The sequence below is a fragment of the Amblyraja radiata genome, chromosome 14 (genome assembly GCF_010909765.2).
Source record: "Amblyraja radiata isolate CabotCenter1 chromosome 14, sAmbRad1.1.pri, whole genome shotgun sequence".
NCBI lineage: Eukaryota > Metazoa > Chordata > Chondrichthyes > Rajiformes > Rajidae > Amblyraja > Amblyraja radiata.
In genome coordinates, this window is record NC_045969.1 from 3,619,229 (window position 1) to 3,635,246 (window position 16,018).

Consider the following 16,018-nt stretch of genomic DNA (forward strand, 5'->3'; position numbering starts at 1 on the left):
GCTCAGGAGGGAATGGACAGATGATGTTTTGGGTCAGGGCCCTTCTTCAGAGTGTAGTTTCCTTTCAATCTTCCACCTTCATAAGTTAGGGGAGCAGAATTAAGGCCATTCGGCCCATCGAGCCTACTCCGCCTTTCAATCACGGCTGATCTATCTTTCCCTCTCAATCCCATTCCTCCGGCCTTCTCTCCATAACCCCTGACACCCACACTGGTCAAGAAACAGTCAATCTCTGCCTTAAAAATATCCATTGACTTGGCCTCCACAGCCTTCTGTGGCAATGGAACCATTCAGATAGTTGGCCGTTTTGTATATATGGACCAATAGATACAGGAAGTGAGTCCAAAAATAAAATACTGCAGAGGCTGGAAACCTGAAATAAACTTTGCACAGCCAATGTTTACAATGTGGACTTCTTATTGAGACAAAATGTGTAGGAAGGAACTGCAGATGCCGGTTTAAACCAAAGGTAGACACAAATCGCTGGAGTAACTCAGCGGGACAGGCAGCATCTCTGGAGAGAAGGAATGGGTAACGCTTCGGGTCGAGAACCCTTCTTCAGATTCGAAACGCCTCCCATTCCTTCTCTCCAGAGATGCTGCCTGTCCCGCTGAGTTACTCCAACATTTTGTGTCTAAGAAAGAATACAAGACTGAGAGACCTGGAGTGGTACAGCATGGACAACACAATCCCCTCAGCCCAACTTGTCCACGTTGACCTAGATGAGTTCATATGTGATCGGAGCAGAATTAGGCCATTCGGCCCATCAAGTCTTCTCTGCCATTCAATCGTGGCTGATCTCCTTCCTGCCTTCTCCCCGTAACCCATGACACCCATACTGATCGCAGGGTGCCTTGGCTGGGGGGCCAGCACAATTCGGATACAAAGCGTTTCCACTAGTGGGAGCGTCTAGGACTATAGGTCACGGCCTCAGAATTAAAGGACGTCCTTTTAGGAAGGAGATGCGGAGGAATATTTTGGTCAGAGGGTGGTGAATCTGTGGAATTCTTTGCCACAGACGGCTGTGGAGGCCACAAGTCAGTGGATGTTTTTAAGGCAGAGGCAGGAGGCAGGAAACATGTTCCCGATGTTGGGGGAGTCCAGAACCAGGGGCCACAGTTTAAGAATAAGGGATAAGCCTTTTAGAACGGAGACGAGGAAACACTTTTTCTCACAGAGAGTGGTGAGTCTGTGGAATTCTCTGTCTCAGAGGGCGGTGGAGGCCGGTTCTCTGGATACTTTCAAGAGAGAGCTAGATAGGGCTCTTAAAGATAGCGGAATCAGGGGATATGGGGAGAAGGCAGGAACGGGGTACTGATTGTGGATGATCAGCCATGATCACATTGAATGGCGGTGCTGGCTCGAAGGGCCGAATGGCCTACCTATTGTCTATTGTCCTGCTCTTATTGTCTATAGTCAGAGATAGATAGATTCTTGATTAGTACGGGTGTCGGAGGTTATGGGGAGAAGGCAGGAGAATGAGGTTGGGAGGGAGAGATAGATCAGCCATGATTGAACGGCAGAGTAGACCTGATAGGCCGAACAGCCTAATTCTACTCCCATATGACCTCATGACCCTGGTTATGCCACGCCGCCAGTAACTGCCTGTGGCGGTACAAGTAGCATCGTTTATCGTGCCTGTTCGGCTGTGGTACGCCGTGAACCGGCCCCCCCGCCAATAGTGCCGTGCCTCGGGGAACACAGATCGCCAGACCTGCAGTCGTTGGTAACGTTCCAGCTGGAGTCCTCTCTCAGTCTCCATGAGAACGGTGTGGAACGCCCTGTAAGAACAACAAGCTGTAGATCCTGCCCTTCCAAAACAGGCTGGTCCGTGAGTTTAAAAAAAAAACTTGTGCATCACGAGGGTCAAACGATTGTGGCCACAGCCCTGGATGATAGGTAGACATCTGTCATAGTGTAAGCTCAGGGCACTGTGTTAAACCGGGACAAGTCTGTACAACTCCCCGCTCAGTATGTGGGCCTGTCAGCCATTATGCATTGTTCTTTAATTTATAGGCCACAGGAGGTGCTGGCCAGGCCAGCATTTATTGTCCAGTTTAGAGATACGGTGCAGAAACAGGCCCTTCGACCCACCGGGCCCCATGCCGACCAGCCATCACCCCGCACACTAACACTAACACTAACTAACACTACCCGACACACACTCAGAGACAATTTTCAATTTCACCTATGTCAGTTAATCTACAAACCTGCATGTCTTTGGAGTGTGGGAGGAAACCGGAGCACCCGGGGGGAGGGGTGGGGGGAGGGACCCAATCAGGTCAAACGGGGAGAACGTACAAACTCCGTACAGACAGCACCCGTAGTCGGGTTCGAACCCGAGTCTCCGGCGCTGCTTTCGCTGGAAGGCAGCAACTCTACCGCTGCGCCACCGTGCCGTGATTGTATTCACGTCTGGTGTTGTCTGATCTGAGGTAGGCACAAAATGCTGGAGTAACTCAGCGGGTCAGACAGCATCTCTGGAGAGAAGGAATGGGTGGCATTTCGGGCCGAGACTCTCCTTAAGACTGTCTGGTCTGTTTGGATAGCATGTGCAACAAAGCCCTTCACTGTACCTTGGTACACGTGGCAATAGTATACCTAAACCTTTAATGAGTATGCTTCTGGAGAAGGCTTCCTCCGCCATGTACCATTACTTAACTCCACTGAAAGAAATTGCAGTGAACTGCTGACGTAGGCAAACCAACCTCCCTTCCACTTTCGCCATCCAAACCTCAAGCTGGCTCGGCAAGGCCAGCAACATAAACAAGGACCAGTCTCACCCCCGGCCACTCCCTCTTCTCCCCTCTCCCATCGGGCAAGAGGTACAGAAGTGTGAAAACGCACACCTCCAGATTCAGGGACAGTTTCTTCCCAGCTGTTATCAGGCAACTGAACCATCCCACCAACAACCAGAGAGCAGTGCTGAACTTCTCTCTACCTCATTGGTGACCCTCTGACTATCCTTGATCGGGCTTTGCTGGCTTTACCTTGCACTAAACGTTATTCCCTTATCATGTATCGGTCTGAAGAAGGGTCTCGACACGAAACGTCACCTATTCCTTCGCTCCATAGATGCTGCCTCACCCACTGAGTTACTCCGGCATTTTTGTCTACCTTCGATTTTTCCAGCATCTGCAGTTGCTTCTGAAAATGTATCTGCACCGTGTAAACGGATCGATTGTAATCACGCATTATATAGTCTTTCCGCTGACTGGATAGCGCGCAACGAAAGATTTTCACTGTACCTCAGTACACGTGACAATAAACTAAACTAAATTAAGAGTCGGAGGAAGGGTCTCGACCCGAAACGTCACCCATTCCTTCTCTCCAGAGATGCGACCTGTCCCACCGAGTTACTCCAGCATTTTGAGTCCGTCTTTGGTTGTGGTTAGTGTTGTGCTGGCTGGTTCAGGAGCCTGATTGTTGATGGGAAGAAGCTGTTTTTATGTTCATGTTCACAAATGATAGGGGCAGAAATAGGCCATTTGGCCCCACCAAGTCTACTACACCATGTAATCATGGCTGATCTATCTCTCCCTCTCAACCCCATTCTCCTGCCTGTTCCCCATAACACACTGGTTAGGGATAAAGGGCCTGTCCCACTTTCAATAGACAATAGGTGCAGGAGTAGGCCATTCGGCCCTTCGAGCCAGCACCGCCATTCAATATGATCATGGCTGATCATCCACAATCACTACCACGACCTAATTCGCGACCTATTTTTACTCGTGGACATTTTTCAGCAGGCTAGAAAAACGCCCCGACCTACTTGATGTCACGAGTGCCTACGACTAGCATCACGGCCTACCTACGACCTCCTATGACCTCTTGACGACCATGCTGCGAGTACGAGTCAAGGGCAAACTAGGTCGTGAAAGTGGGACAGGCCCTTAAGGGAAAGGAGAGATATAGACGGTGATGTGGAGAGATAAAGAACAATGAATTAAAGGTTATGCAAAAAGCAAAGATGATAAAGGAAATTGTCACAGATTCCACAGATTCACCACCCTCTGACTAAAGAAATTCCTGCTCATCTCCTTTCTCTAGGTTAGTCATTTTATTCTGATGCTGTGCCCTCTGGTCCTAGACTCTCCCACTAGTGGAAACATCCTCTCCACATCCACTCTGTCCATCTATCTTTCCCTCTAGCCCCATTCTCCTGCCTTCTCCCCATAACTCTTAAGAGTGAGAGCCATCTGCTGCTAAAATTGGTGCAATCTGTCAGACAGTACTTTTTGTCTCCGTAACATCCAGATCCCTTTGCCCTTGCTCGTTCAAGGTCCTGGTTATTGATTCACTAAAAGGAGTTAGATGCAAGGTCACGGCAGATCAGCTCTGTCAAGGTCAGCTGCTTGTGGTCGGATTTGAAGTTGGCATTGGGAATTCAAAATAAATAGGATATTTATAATGTCTTGTGAGATATGCAACGTAATGGAGATGGTGCAGGAAGGAACTGATGATGCCAGTTTAAACCGAAGATAGACACAAAGAAGCCGGAGTTAAAACTCAGCGGGACAGGCAGCATCTCTGGAGAGAAGGAATGGGTGACGTTTCGGGTCGAGACCCTTCTTCAGACTGAGACTCAGGGGAAAGGGAAAGGAGAGATATAGACGGTGATGCCCAGAAATATAGAACAAATGAATGAAAGGTAGAGCCACAGAGTGTGGGAACAGGCCCTTCGGCCCAACTTGCCCATACCGACCAACATAGAATCCCAGAGGGGGAGCAGCGAGAGTGGGTGTGTTGCAGAACCCTCGTTGAAGAGTGGAGGAGACCTTCATCAAAGTAGACGAACCTTGAGAAGATTTCACAGTGGAGCAGACGAGATGTGTAGGAAGGATGTCCCTGTGTATGTGTGCACTGGCGTCTTCTAATGCAGAGTCTGAACCTGCTATCCCTTATTGTCCTCCACTACAAACTGAGACGGTTGATACTGTAAGTTTGTAAGTGATAGGAGCAGAATTAGACCATTCAGCCCATCAAGTCTACTCCGTCATTCAATCAAGGCTGACTTATCTTTCCCCTCTCAACCCCATTCTGCTGCCCTCTCCCCATCATCCCTGACACCCGTACTAATCAAGAATCCGTCTATCTCTGCCTTACGAATATCCATTGACTTGGCCTCCACAGCCTTCTGTGGCAATGAATTCTACAGATTCACCACCCTCTGACTGAAGGGCACGGTGGCGCAGCGGTAGAGTTGCTGCCTTACAGCCCTTGCAGCACCGGAGACCCGGTTTCGATCCTGACTACGGGTACTGTCTGTACGGAGTTTGTACGTTCTCCCTGTGACCTGCGTGGGATTTCTCCGAGATCTTCGGTTTCTTCCCACACTCCAAAGACGTGCAGGTTTGTAGGTCAATTGGCTTCGGTGATATTACAAATTGTCCCTAGTGTATGGGGCGATCGCTGGTCGGCATGGACCCGGTGGGCTGAGCGGCCTGTTTCCGCGCTGTATCTCTAAATTAAAAAAGAATAGTAGATCGCACTGAGGAATGGCCACTTTTACGAAACGTCGCCCATTCCTTTTCTCCAGAGATGCTGCCTGACCCTGTCTGAAGTCTGAAGAAGGGTCTCGACCCGAAACGTCACCCATTCCTTTTCTCCGGAGATGCTGCCTGCCCCGCTGAGTTACTCCAGCATTTTGTGTCTTGTCTTCGCCGTTCCTTTGAAGTTGATTGTGCAGTTGAGGGTTGGGGGCAGTTGGGGAAATTGGACGGAGAGATAGCCAAGAAGATCGCAACTGCAATCTGAGCACCGGGATTTGGGAAGGTTGCCAGGCAGATGGTGCAGAGGTGATGTACTAGAATACCCCCAGGCGCGAGGAATGTATTTGGAGATTGCAGGTGGCATAGTCTTCTCTCTGAAAGGAGATGGTTCAGGGGGTGATGTAAAAATAAAATTCATGCTGTTTTAATACCCTTGAGACGCCCGCGATAGTTGTTACAGCCAGTACGGTGAGTTAAGGGCCTGTCCCACTTGGCAGTCATTCGCACCTCATTTTACGCGTCATATGTAAAATAGGTCGACGCGTCATTACGCGTGACGTCGCGCGCAAATCACACGTCATCATGCCGTCTGGTGCGCGTGACGTCGTTAGAATAATCTGCGGCGCGCGGCGACGCGTGGTTACGCACGGTGACGTAACCATGCGTCACCAAGCGATACACGTGAGACGTCGGGACTCCAGCGTGCGACGCCAATGCGTCAGCGTGCGTACGCGATACGTCACGCAGGTGGCGCACGGGGATTTCGTGCAGCATGAAATCCTGGAGCGCCGCGCGATAGCGCACGCGACTCCACACTCCCCCACGCTTCGCAATACAATACAATACCGTTTATTTGTCATTTGAACCTCATATGAAGTTCAAACGAAATGTGGTTTCCGCAGCCATACAACAAGAAAAGAACCAAGACACACAACCAACACAATTTACACAAACATCCATCACAGTGAATCTCCTCCTCACTGTGATGGAAGGCAAAGCCTTGTCTCTCCGTGCGCCCGTTCCGCGCTACCCACACGCTATCCTTGCGTCACAACGCGATGACCACATTTTTGGAGGTCGCATAAATGGCGTGCAAATGACGGCCAAGTGGGACAGGCCCCTTAGAGGTGCACTGGTGACCGTGGCATAACTTTAGAGGCAACCCGTTGACATATAACACGTCCCCAGGATTATTAGGCTGCGCAGCAGTAGAGTTGCTGCCTCACAGCGCCGGGTCCCGGGTTTGATCCTGACTACGGGTGCTGTCTGTACGGAGTGTGTACGTTCACCCCGTGACCTGCGTGGGGTTTTTCTGAGATCATCGGTTTCCGCCCACACTCTAAAGACGTACGGGTTTGTAAGTTAATTGGGTTGGCATCAGAATCAGATTTTATTCGCCAAGTATGTTTTGCAACATACGAGGAATTTCACTGGCCAGGTCAGTCATATAATTAAAAGCAACAGATTCAAAAATATATTTACCATGAATATCCACCACAGTGACTCCTACACATTCCTCACTGTGATGGAAGGCGAAATAAAGTTCAAGTCCTTCCTTTTGTTCTTCCTCGATCTTGACTCCCGTAGCCGGTGGTGTTCGGTGTTCGGGCCCTCCGCGTCGAGGCGTTCAGCTCCCGCATTGGGGGTTGTCAGCTCCCCCGCGCCGGGCGATCGAACCTCGCGTCGGGGCTGGTCGAACCTTCCGCGACGTTGGAGCTCCCGACTAGTCTCTCCCGAGACTGCGAGCCCTTGATGATAAGTCCGAAGGCTGCGGTGGGAGCGATCCCAGACAAGGGATCTGCTCCGATGTTAAGTCCGCGCCCCGCGGTGGGGCTCACGACAGTTCGAGGAGGCCTCCAGCTCCAGCGATGGTAGGCCGCAGAGCCCGGAGAATGGGATCCGAAAATTGATCACATCTCCGGGAAGTTAGGAACTTGAAAAAAAGTTTCCCCCGATCCCCTCCCCCCTCCCCCCACATAAAACAAACCGAAGCACATTAAAACAAATGCTAAAAATAACAAAAAGATGAAAAAACGAACAGACTGCCGGCAGGGCTGCCACTCCCCAGCGCCCCTGGTGGTCAAAAGTAAATGTAAAATTGTAACTCGTGTTAATGTGCGCGGATCGCTGGTCGGCGTGGATTCGGTGGGCTGTTTCCACGCTGTATCTCTAAACTAAACTAAACTATCCATGTTCTCCAGAGATGCTGCCTGACCCGCTGAGTTACTCCAGCACTTTGTGTTTGTTTGGGTGCCAGGTTTCCGTGCTGTGTATGTAGTTATAATGTATTTATGTTTCTATTGAAGGGGAGACGTGGCTGAAGGTCACTAGCCGCTGGTTTGCAGTTCCGCCAGTCGCGCATCACAGGGGTGCAAGTCGGAAGCATGTGGACACTGGCGTGGCTACCCAGGGTGGAACCTTGACGTCCTCCGTTTCAACGTTTAAGTTTTAAACCCAGCTGTAAAGTTACGATACAACTGTAAGTAAAAAAATCAGACAATGCGCAAACTTCCTCCTGTTTAAACTTTGACCTTCGGTAAACAATAGACAATAGGTGCAGGAGTAGGCCATTTGGCCCTTCGAGCCAGCACCGCCATTCAATGTGATCATGGCTGATCATCCCCAATCAGTACCCCGTTCCTGCCTTCTCCCCATATCCCCTGACTCCGCTAACTTTAAGAGCCCTATCTAGCTCTCTCTTGAAAGTATCCAGAGAACCGGCCTCCACCGCCCTCTGAGGCAGAGACGTTCAGTAGAAGTTTCTGCAAGGAACATTGAGCGGAAATTGGAAGTGTTTTTTCTGCCCTTCAGTTGACTGCAGTGAGTGAGTTTCCTGTTGTATTGTTTCCTGGGGTCAGCAGTCAACCTTGCAGCATGAAGGAGATTGTGCAGCCCCCTGAACTGTTTGGAAGTACATTACGCGACTTGGCACGGTGGCGCACCAATAGAGTCGCTGCCTCACTGCGCCGGAGACCCGGGTTCGATCCCGACTACGGGCGCTTGTCTGTACGGACTCGGTGGGCCGAAGGGCCTGTTTCCTCGCTCTATCACTAAACTAAGTGAAACTAGATGACTGAGGTGTGAGGTGGAAGGAAATGTTATCAGGCGCGTCATAGAGTTACACAGCATGGAATCAGGCCCTTCGGCCCAACTCGTCCATGCTGACCAAGATGCCCCATCTAAGCCAGTCCCATTTGCCTGCGTCCGGCCCATATCCCACAAAACCTTTCCTATCCATGTACCTGTCCAAATTTGAGGGGGGATCTTATAGAAACTTACAAAATTCTTAAGGGGTTGGACAGGCTAGATGCAGGAAGATTATTCCTGATGTTGGGGAAGTCCAGAACTAGGGGTCACAGTTTAAGGATGAGGGGGAAGTCTTTTAGGACCGAGATGAGAAAAACAATTTTTACACAGAGAGTGGTGAATCTGTGGAATTCTCTGCCACAGAAGGTAGTTGAGGCCACAGTTCATTGGCTATATTTAAGAGGGAGTTAGATGTGGCCCTTGTGGCTAAAGGGATCAAGGGGTATGGAGAGAAGGCAGGTACAGGATACTGAGTTGGATGATCAGCAATGATCATATTGAATGGCGGTGCTGGCTCGAAGGGCCGAATGGCCTACTCCTGCACCTATTGTCTATGTTTCTGTAATTCTGGCATCATGTTTGAGGAGACACATGAGAATGAACAAAACCAAACTAAGGGGTATGAGATTTTTCTCAATTGATTTGCAGGATGTGGGGAGGATGTTTCCACTAGTGGGTGAGCCCAGGACCAGAGGTCACAGCCTCAAAATCAAAGGACATTCTTTTCGGAAGGAGATGAGGAGAAATTTATTTAGTCAGAGGGTGGTGAACCTGTGGAATTCTTTGCCACAGACGGCTGTGGAGGCCTGGTCAGTGGATATTTTATATGGCAGAGAAAGATAGATTCTTGATTGGTACGGGTGTCAAAGGTTACGGGGAGAAGGCAGGAGAATGGGGTTAGGAGGGTGAGATAGATCAGCCACGATTGAATGGCAGAGTAGACTTATAACCATATAACAATTACAGCACGGAAACAGTTCGTGCCGAACACTTATTTTCCCCTAGTCCCATCTACCTGCACTCAGACCATAACCCTCTATTCCTTTCCCACCCATATACCTATCCAATTTATTGTTAAATGATAAAATCGAACCTGCCTTCCACTGGAAGCTCATTCCACACAGCTACCACTCTCTGAGTAAAGAAGTTCCCCCTCATGTTACCCCTAAACTTCTGTCCCTTAATTCTGAAGTCTTGTCCTCTTGTTTGAATCTTCCCTACTCTCAATGGGAAAAGCTTATCCACGTCAACTCTGTCTATCCCTCTCATCATTTTAAAGACCTCTATCAAGTCCCCCCTTAACCTTCTGCGCTCCAAAGAATAAAGACCTAACTTAGACTTGATGGGCTGAATGGCCTAATTCTACTCCTATCGCTTATGATCTTATGAAATATATGGATTGTCAGCATTTATTGTACATACCCGGCTGCCTTTGACTTGGTGATTAGACAGACAAGTTTGCAGAACGGTTAATGTTTCTGTGAATCCAGAGGCCTGTACAGGCCCGATTGAGCGAGGTCTAGCCATTTCCTCTCCTTGTTGGACGTTCGTGAACAATCCAATAACCTCATGGTCAAAATACTGATTTTCTTTAGTACAGATTCATTAAAGATCATCAAACTTTATTGCTGCAGGAGTGGGATTTAAAGTTATAAATATCGATTACCGGTCCAGACTTCTGCACGGTGGCGCAGCGGTAGAGTTGCTGCCTCACAGCGCCAGAGACCCGGGTTCGATCCTGACTACGGGTGTACGCAGTTTGTACCTTCTCCCCGTGACCGCATGGGTTTTCTCCGGGTGCTCCGGTTTCCTCCCACGCTCCAAAGACGTACGGGTTGGTCCGTTATTTGGCTTCTGTAAATTGTCTCCAGTGTGTGTAGGATAGCGTTAGTGTACGTGGTGTTCGCTGGTCGCCGCGGACTCGGTGGGTTGCATCTCCAAACCAAAACAACTCCTAAACTAGCACAAGGTTAATCCCCGGGATGGCGGGACTGTCATATGCTGAGAGAATGGATCGGCTGGGCTTGTACACTCTGGAGTTTAGAAGGATGAGGGGGAAATCTTATTGAAACATATAAGATTATTAAGGGTTGGGACACGCTAGAGGCAGGAAACGTGTTCCCGATGTTGGGGGAGTCCAGAACCAGGGGCCACACACTTTAAGAATAAGGGGTAAGCCATTTAGAACGGAGACGAGGAAACACTTTTTCACATAGAGAGTGGTGAGTCTGTGGAATTCTCTGCCTCAGAGGGCGGTGGAGGCCGGTTCTCTGGATGCTTTCAAGAGAGAGCTAGATAGGGCTCTTAAAGATAGCGGAGTCAGGGGATATGGGGAGAAGGCAGGAACGGGTTACTGATTGGGGATGATCAGCCATGATCACATTGAATGGCGGTGCTGGCTCGAAGGGCCGAATGGCCCACTCCTGCACCTATTGTCTATTGTCTAAAAAAAACAAAGTCCTCGGTGCAACCAAGATGGTCCATCGTTCATAGTTAGTGCTTTGTGGTGTTCAAGAGCCTGGCGGTTGTCGGAAATTTGAAGAAGACACCTGACCTGAAACATAGAAAATAGGTGTTGGAGTAGGCCATTCGGCCCTTCGAACCAGCACCGCCGTTGGCCTCCACTGCTTTCTGTGGCAGAAAATGCTACCGATTCACAACTCTCTGGGTGAGAAGCTTTTTCCCCATCTCAGTCCTAAATGGCCTCTACCCATTATTCTTAAACTGTGACATCTGGTTCTGGACATTTTTTCCTGCATCTGGCCTGTCCAATCCTTTAAGAATTTCAAGAGAGTTAGATTTGGCCTACTCTTGCACCTATTTTCTATGTTTCTATAAGAACCCTCTCATCCTTCTAAATTCCAGTGAATACAAGCCCAGTCGACCTATTCTCTCAGGTACACAAAAATGCTGGAGAAACTCAGCGGGTGCAGCAGCATCTATGGAGCGAAGGAAATAGGCGACGTTTCGGGCCGAAACCCTTCTTCAGACTGATGGGGGGTGGGGGGGAGAAGGAAGGAAAAAGGGAGGAGGAGGAGCCCAAGGGCGGGGGGATGGGAGGAGACAGCTCGAGGGTTAAGGAAGGGGAGGAGACAGCAAGGGCTAGCAAAATTGGGAGAATTCAACGTTCATGCCAACCGGACGCAAGCAACCCAGGCGGAATATGAGGTGCTGTTCCTCCAATTTCCGGTGTTGCTCACTCTGGCAATGGAGGAGACCCAGGACAGAGAGGTCAGATTGGGAATGGGAGGGGGAGTTGAAGTGCTGAGCCACCGGGAATTCAGGTAGGTTATTGCGGACTGAGTGGAGGTGTTCGGCGAAACGATCGCCCAACCTCCGCTTAGTCTCGCCGATGTAAATCAGCTGACATCTAGAGCAGCGGATGCAGTAGATGCATCTCTCAGCATGTGTCAGTCCCGCCATCCTGGGAATTAACCTGGTGAACCTACGCTGCACTCCTTCAATAGCAAGAATGTCCCTCGTCAAATTAGGAGACCGAAACTGCACACAATACTCCATGTGCGGGGCACGGCACAAAAGCATTTCACTACACGTGGCAATAAACTACTGACTAACGGCCCTTTCTGCTTACATCACAGGTGGAGGTTGCCCAACGCTAGGACGCGGAGAAGTCCCGTGGATCTTCGGATGTCTCGGGAGGGACCACAAATGGACGTGCCCTCGCTGGCCTGGGTTTGGCAGCTGGCTGGATATCGTGGGGCGAGCAGGGAGCAGCGGGCCGAAGGGCCCTCCGCCGCCGCGACCCCGTAACGCGCAGGGATAGCAGGAGGTGTGGAAAGGAAAGTTTGGCCTCGCTTTCACGCTAGCTCCGGGGGGGATGGAGCCGTGGAAAGTCACCTCAACCTCCCCGCCCTTGTCCAACGAGACCAAGACCTCAGTGACCATGGACCCAGACAAGAGGTCACCCAGAAAGTGATCGGACAAGCCTACACGATATCGGCTGGAGCTGTGCCCGTTGACTCTTCCGTTGAGTTTTATTTTAATTTCAGAGAGGGGGCTTTTTCCGCGTGTCCTTTGAACATGACCCATGGTGAAGACCTATCCTCTGACATGCACCAGGATTCCGTTGTGTTAACGTACCTCGAAAGCGTCCTGATGCGCCGTGCGGCCGCGGCCAATGCCGGGGCCCCGGCCGACAAGAGCGACTGCGACGGGCGGGCCCGCGCCGGGAGTGAGGCCGAGGGGACGGCCCCTTCCTCCGCCGCCACCGCCGCCGCCCCGGCCCGGGGCCTCCCCCCACCGGCCCCCTCCCCACCGCCCAGGGAGGCCAGGAGCGCCCCGGCACCGAACCTGAAGAAAGCCCGGCTTCTGCAGAGCGAGGACTGGCAGGGCGCCCACAAGCGCAGGAGGGTGAGCGACCCAGAGCCGGCCCTGCAGCCCACCCACAGCACACTGCTGGCCTCCCTGCTCCAGTCGTTCAGCTCCAGCCTGCAGGGACGGGGCGTGGCGCCCACCCCGGAGAGCCCGACATCCTCGCCCGAGCAAGGGGGCGACGAGACTGGAGGTTGCAGGAGGCCCGGGGCGCTGCTGGACGCCCGGGGAGGAGGGGAGAGCTCCCGGTCCGGCAGTAGAACCAACTCGCCGTCTGCCGGCGCCCATTCCCCGCGACTGTCTTGCTCGGCGCGCCTGAAGGCGGTGGCCAGCATGGTTGGCAAAGGGACGTTGCCAGCGCCAGGGCCCGGGGCGCCGAGCTCGCCCAAACCTAGCGCCGCCTGCAGCCAACTGGCCCTCCTCCTCTCCAGCGACTGCCAGCTCCAGCAATACTCCAGGGCACGGTCTCTGGCCCCATCGGCAAGCCAGCGGCTGGCCGCCATCGCTTGCAAGAAGCAGGTCGGGGCGGCCCAGGGCAAGGCGGTCACCCCTCCCCGGGAGCGGTGCCAGCGCTCGCCGGCTTCGCCAGCCTCTGCCGCGGGCACCGTGGCCGGCGGTGGCGGCAGCAGCTTGCTCATGCACCTACTCAACTCGCCCAAGCTCCCGGCTACCAATGGCCACATGTGGGGGCCACCGGGCCAAGGGGGACCCCCTCCCAGGCGCCGCCCGCTGAAGGAGGAAGGGGAGGTGGGAGGGGGAGTCAACGGGGGTAGGGACCCGTCCCCCCGTTCCACCTGCACCCCGATGGACCTGTCCACCAAACCCCGGGCCTGCGACCCAACCACCCTGCACCCCGGTAGCCTGGAGCAGATGACCGAGTCCCTTCTCTTCAGCTGGAACCCCAAGGTGCCCGGGCTCCGGGTCCCCGTGGCCAAGGTGGAGCAGGAGGAGGAGACCAAGAGCCACCACAAGGTCACCTTGCTCCAGCTGCTACTGGGGCACCCGGATGGGACCCAGGGGGACGGTACGCCCGAGCCCAGTGGGGAAGCCCCCCGGCTGGCCACCTTGGCCAGGCGCCCCGCCCTCACGGAGCCTTTCCCCACCCCGGTCCCCGTGGCCGAGACCAACCCAGCCCGCAAGCCCCCCCGCTCCCCCCACGCTGCCCGTCGCCCCCAACTCTTCCCCAACCCGGGCGAGCCCCTAAGGAAGTCCCGGCCCCAGCAAGGCCCGGCCCCGGAGCCGGCAAAAGCCCGGCACTTGGTGGTGGAGCAGCCCCCCCCCCCCCCCCCCTACACCAAGCAGGTCTTCCCCACCCCGCCAGCCGGCCCCAGCACTCCGGCCGCGGACAGCCGCCTCTCCAACTTCTCCTTCAGCGCCAGCAAGCTCCTCCACGACCTGGCTCGCACCGGCACCCTCAAGTCCCCAGACCCTTCGCAGATGGAGGCAGAGGCCAGGCTCTCCGGCCCGTGTCCGTGCCCGCTGGAGGCCAAGGACTCGCTGGTCTTCCCTCAGAGTGGGCCGGAGCGGGCGGGAGGCCCCGACTTGGCCCAGCTCCTGGAGAGGCGCAGCGTCCTCCAGCTCCTGCTCCGCCACCCGGAGAAGGAGCAGGCCCAGGCGGCGGCGGCCCAGGGCAGGCGGGGTGGGCCTTACGCCCAGACCATCGCCGAGGTCAAAGTCAAAATTGAGCCCGTGGACGAAGACTGCGACACCTTCCCCAACGCCAAGTGCCTGCGGGAGACGGTCAAGTTGGAGGTGGAGTCTCCCGGCCCTCCTTCGCCCCCGGCCCACTCGGCCCACTCGGCCCACTCGGCCCACAGGGGAGGAGGTGTCCTCAGTCAGCTTCTGCTGCGTCACAGCGCCAGTCCATCCGAGGCCTACCTCTCCGGCGCTGTGGAGAGCCCGCCTGCCCCTTCCCACCACCCGTGCCCCATGACCAGGATACGGCACCTGCTCCCCGCTTCCCCGCCCGAGCGCCGGGACGTCCAGAAGAAGCCGGGGCGCACGCTCAACGGCCACTCCTTCTGCCCCAACGGGATGTCCGAGCCGGCGGCCGGGAGCAACGGCAACGGCAACGGCAACGGCAGGGCCCCGGAGCCGGAGCACCGCGGTTATCTCAAGGACGCGCCGGGGTTCAACGTCTTGAAGCAGCTGCTGCTGTCGGAGAACGGCATTAAGGTCTTGTCCCAGCACCGGGGCCTGCAGAACGGTGTGCCGGCCCGGGAATCGAACCACCAACACCATCACCACCACCACCCTAAGCCGCTGGCCCCCGCTCCCACCCACGGACAGTTTTACGAGGTGAAGATGGGCGGGAAGGAGAGCCCGGTGAGCGTGGAGCTGGCCAGGTACCCGGGGTCCGCCCGTCTCCCTCAGCCACAGAGGTCGGCCGGACACCACGAGCCCCCATGGCTGACCAAGGCCAACCCGATCCTGTACTACATGCTGCAGCGGAGCGGGGGGGAAGCCCAGGCCTTCGGTCTCGGCGAGGAGACAACGGCCGGCAAGGAGAGGAGAGGACAACTGCTCGGCGCCGAAGCACAGGGCCGGGCCGGGCCGGGCTGGGTGAAGCAGGAGCCCGAGGAATCGTTGGCCTGCTTCAGACCCCACCCGGGACAACCTCCCCTCACCCCGGGTCAAATCCTGGAGAAAGTGGCTGCCATCAAACGGGAGCCCGACTGAAGCGAGAGAGAGAGACGGCGAGAACGTTAAATACAAAACCAGACACGCAGGCAAGAAGACAATCTTGTTATCAGGACCAGGTGTTGTGCAATATCCATCCAGGTCATCTAACAAGAGGGCAAATGCCGCATATATGTATCATATATTGAGAGGTTCACCTATATAATACATATATCAGCACCGGCACACACTTGACTGGGTGGTGTGCCCGCGATTGGGACTTGCATCTGTTGGCAGGAATGTCAAAATATTGGGATCTACCCATTTTTATATTATAATTTTATATATAGACAGATATATATTATGCGTGCACGCACACATACACTCGCACACATACACACACATGCACACAGACACACGCACATACACAGACACACACACACACAGGCTCACACACATAGACACACTCACACACACACACACGCTCA

The 16,018-nt window shown here is 53.7% G+C and overlaps 1 protein-coding gene across 1 annotated transcript in view; it reads left to right on the top strand.

Annotated features, from left to right (window-relative positions):
• nrip1 (nuclear receptor interacting protein 1) overlaps positions 1-15,622 on the top strand; it is a 19,715-nt gene extending 4,093 nt beyond the window's left edge. The window contains exons 3-4 of the mRNA XM_033032372.1: positions 7,799-7,971; positions 12,179-15,622. Coding sequence (XP_032888263.1) covers positions 12,621-15,590 — 2,970 coding nt within the window. The 5' untranslated portion in view covers positions 7,799-7,971; positions 12,179-12,620 and the 3' untranslated portion in view covers positions 15,591-15,622. The remainder of the gene's footprint in view (positions 1-7,798; positions 7,972-12,178) is intronic.
• The last annotated feature ends 396 nt before the right edge of the window (positions 15,623-16,018 follow it).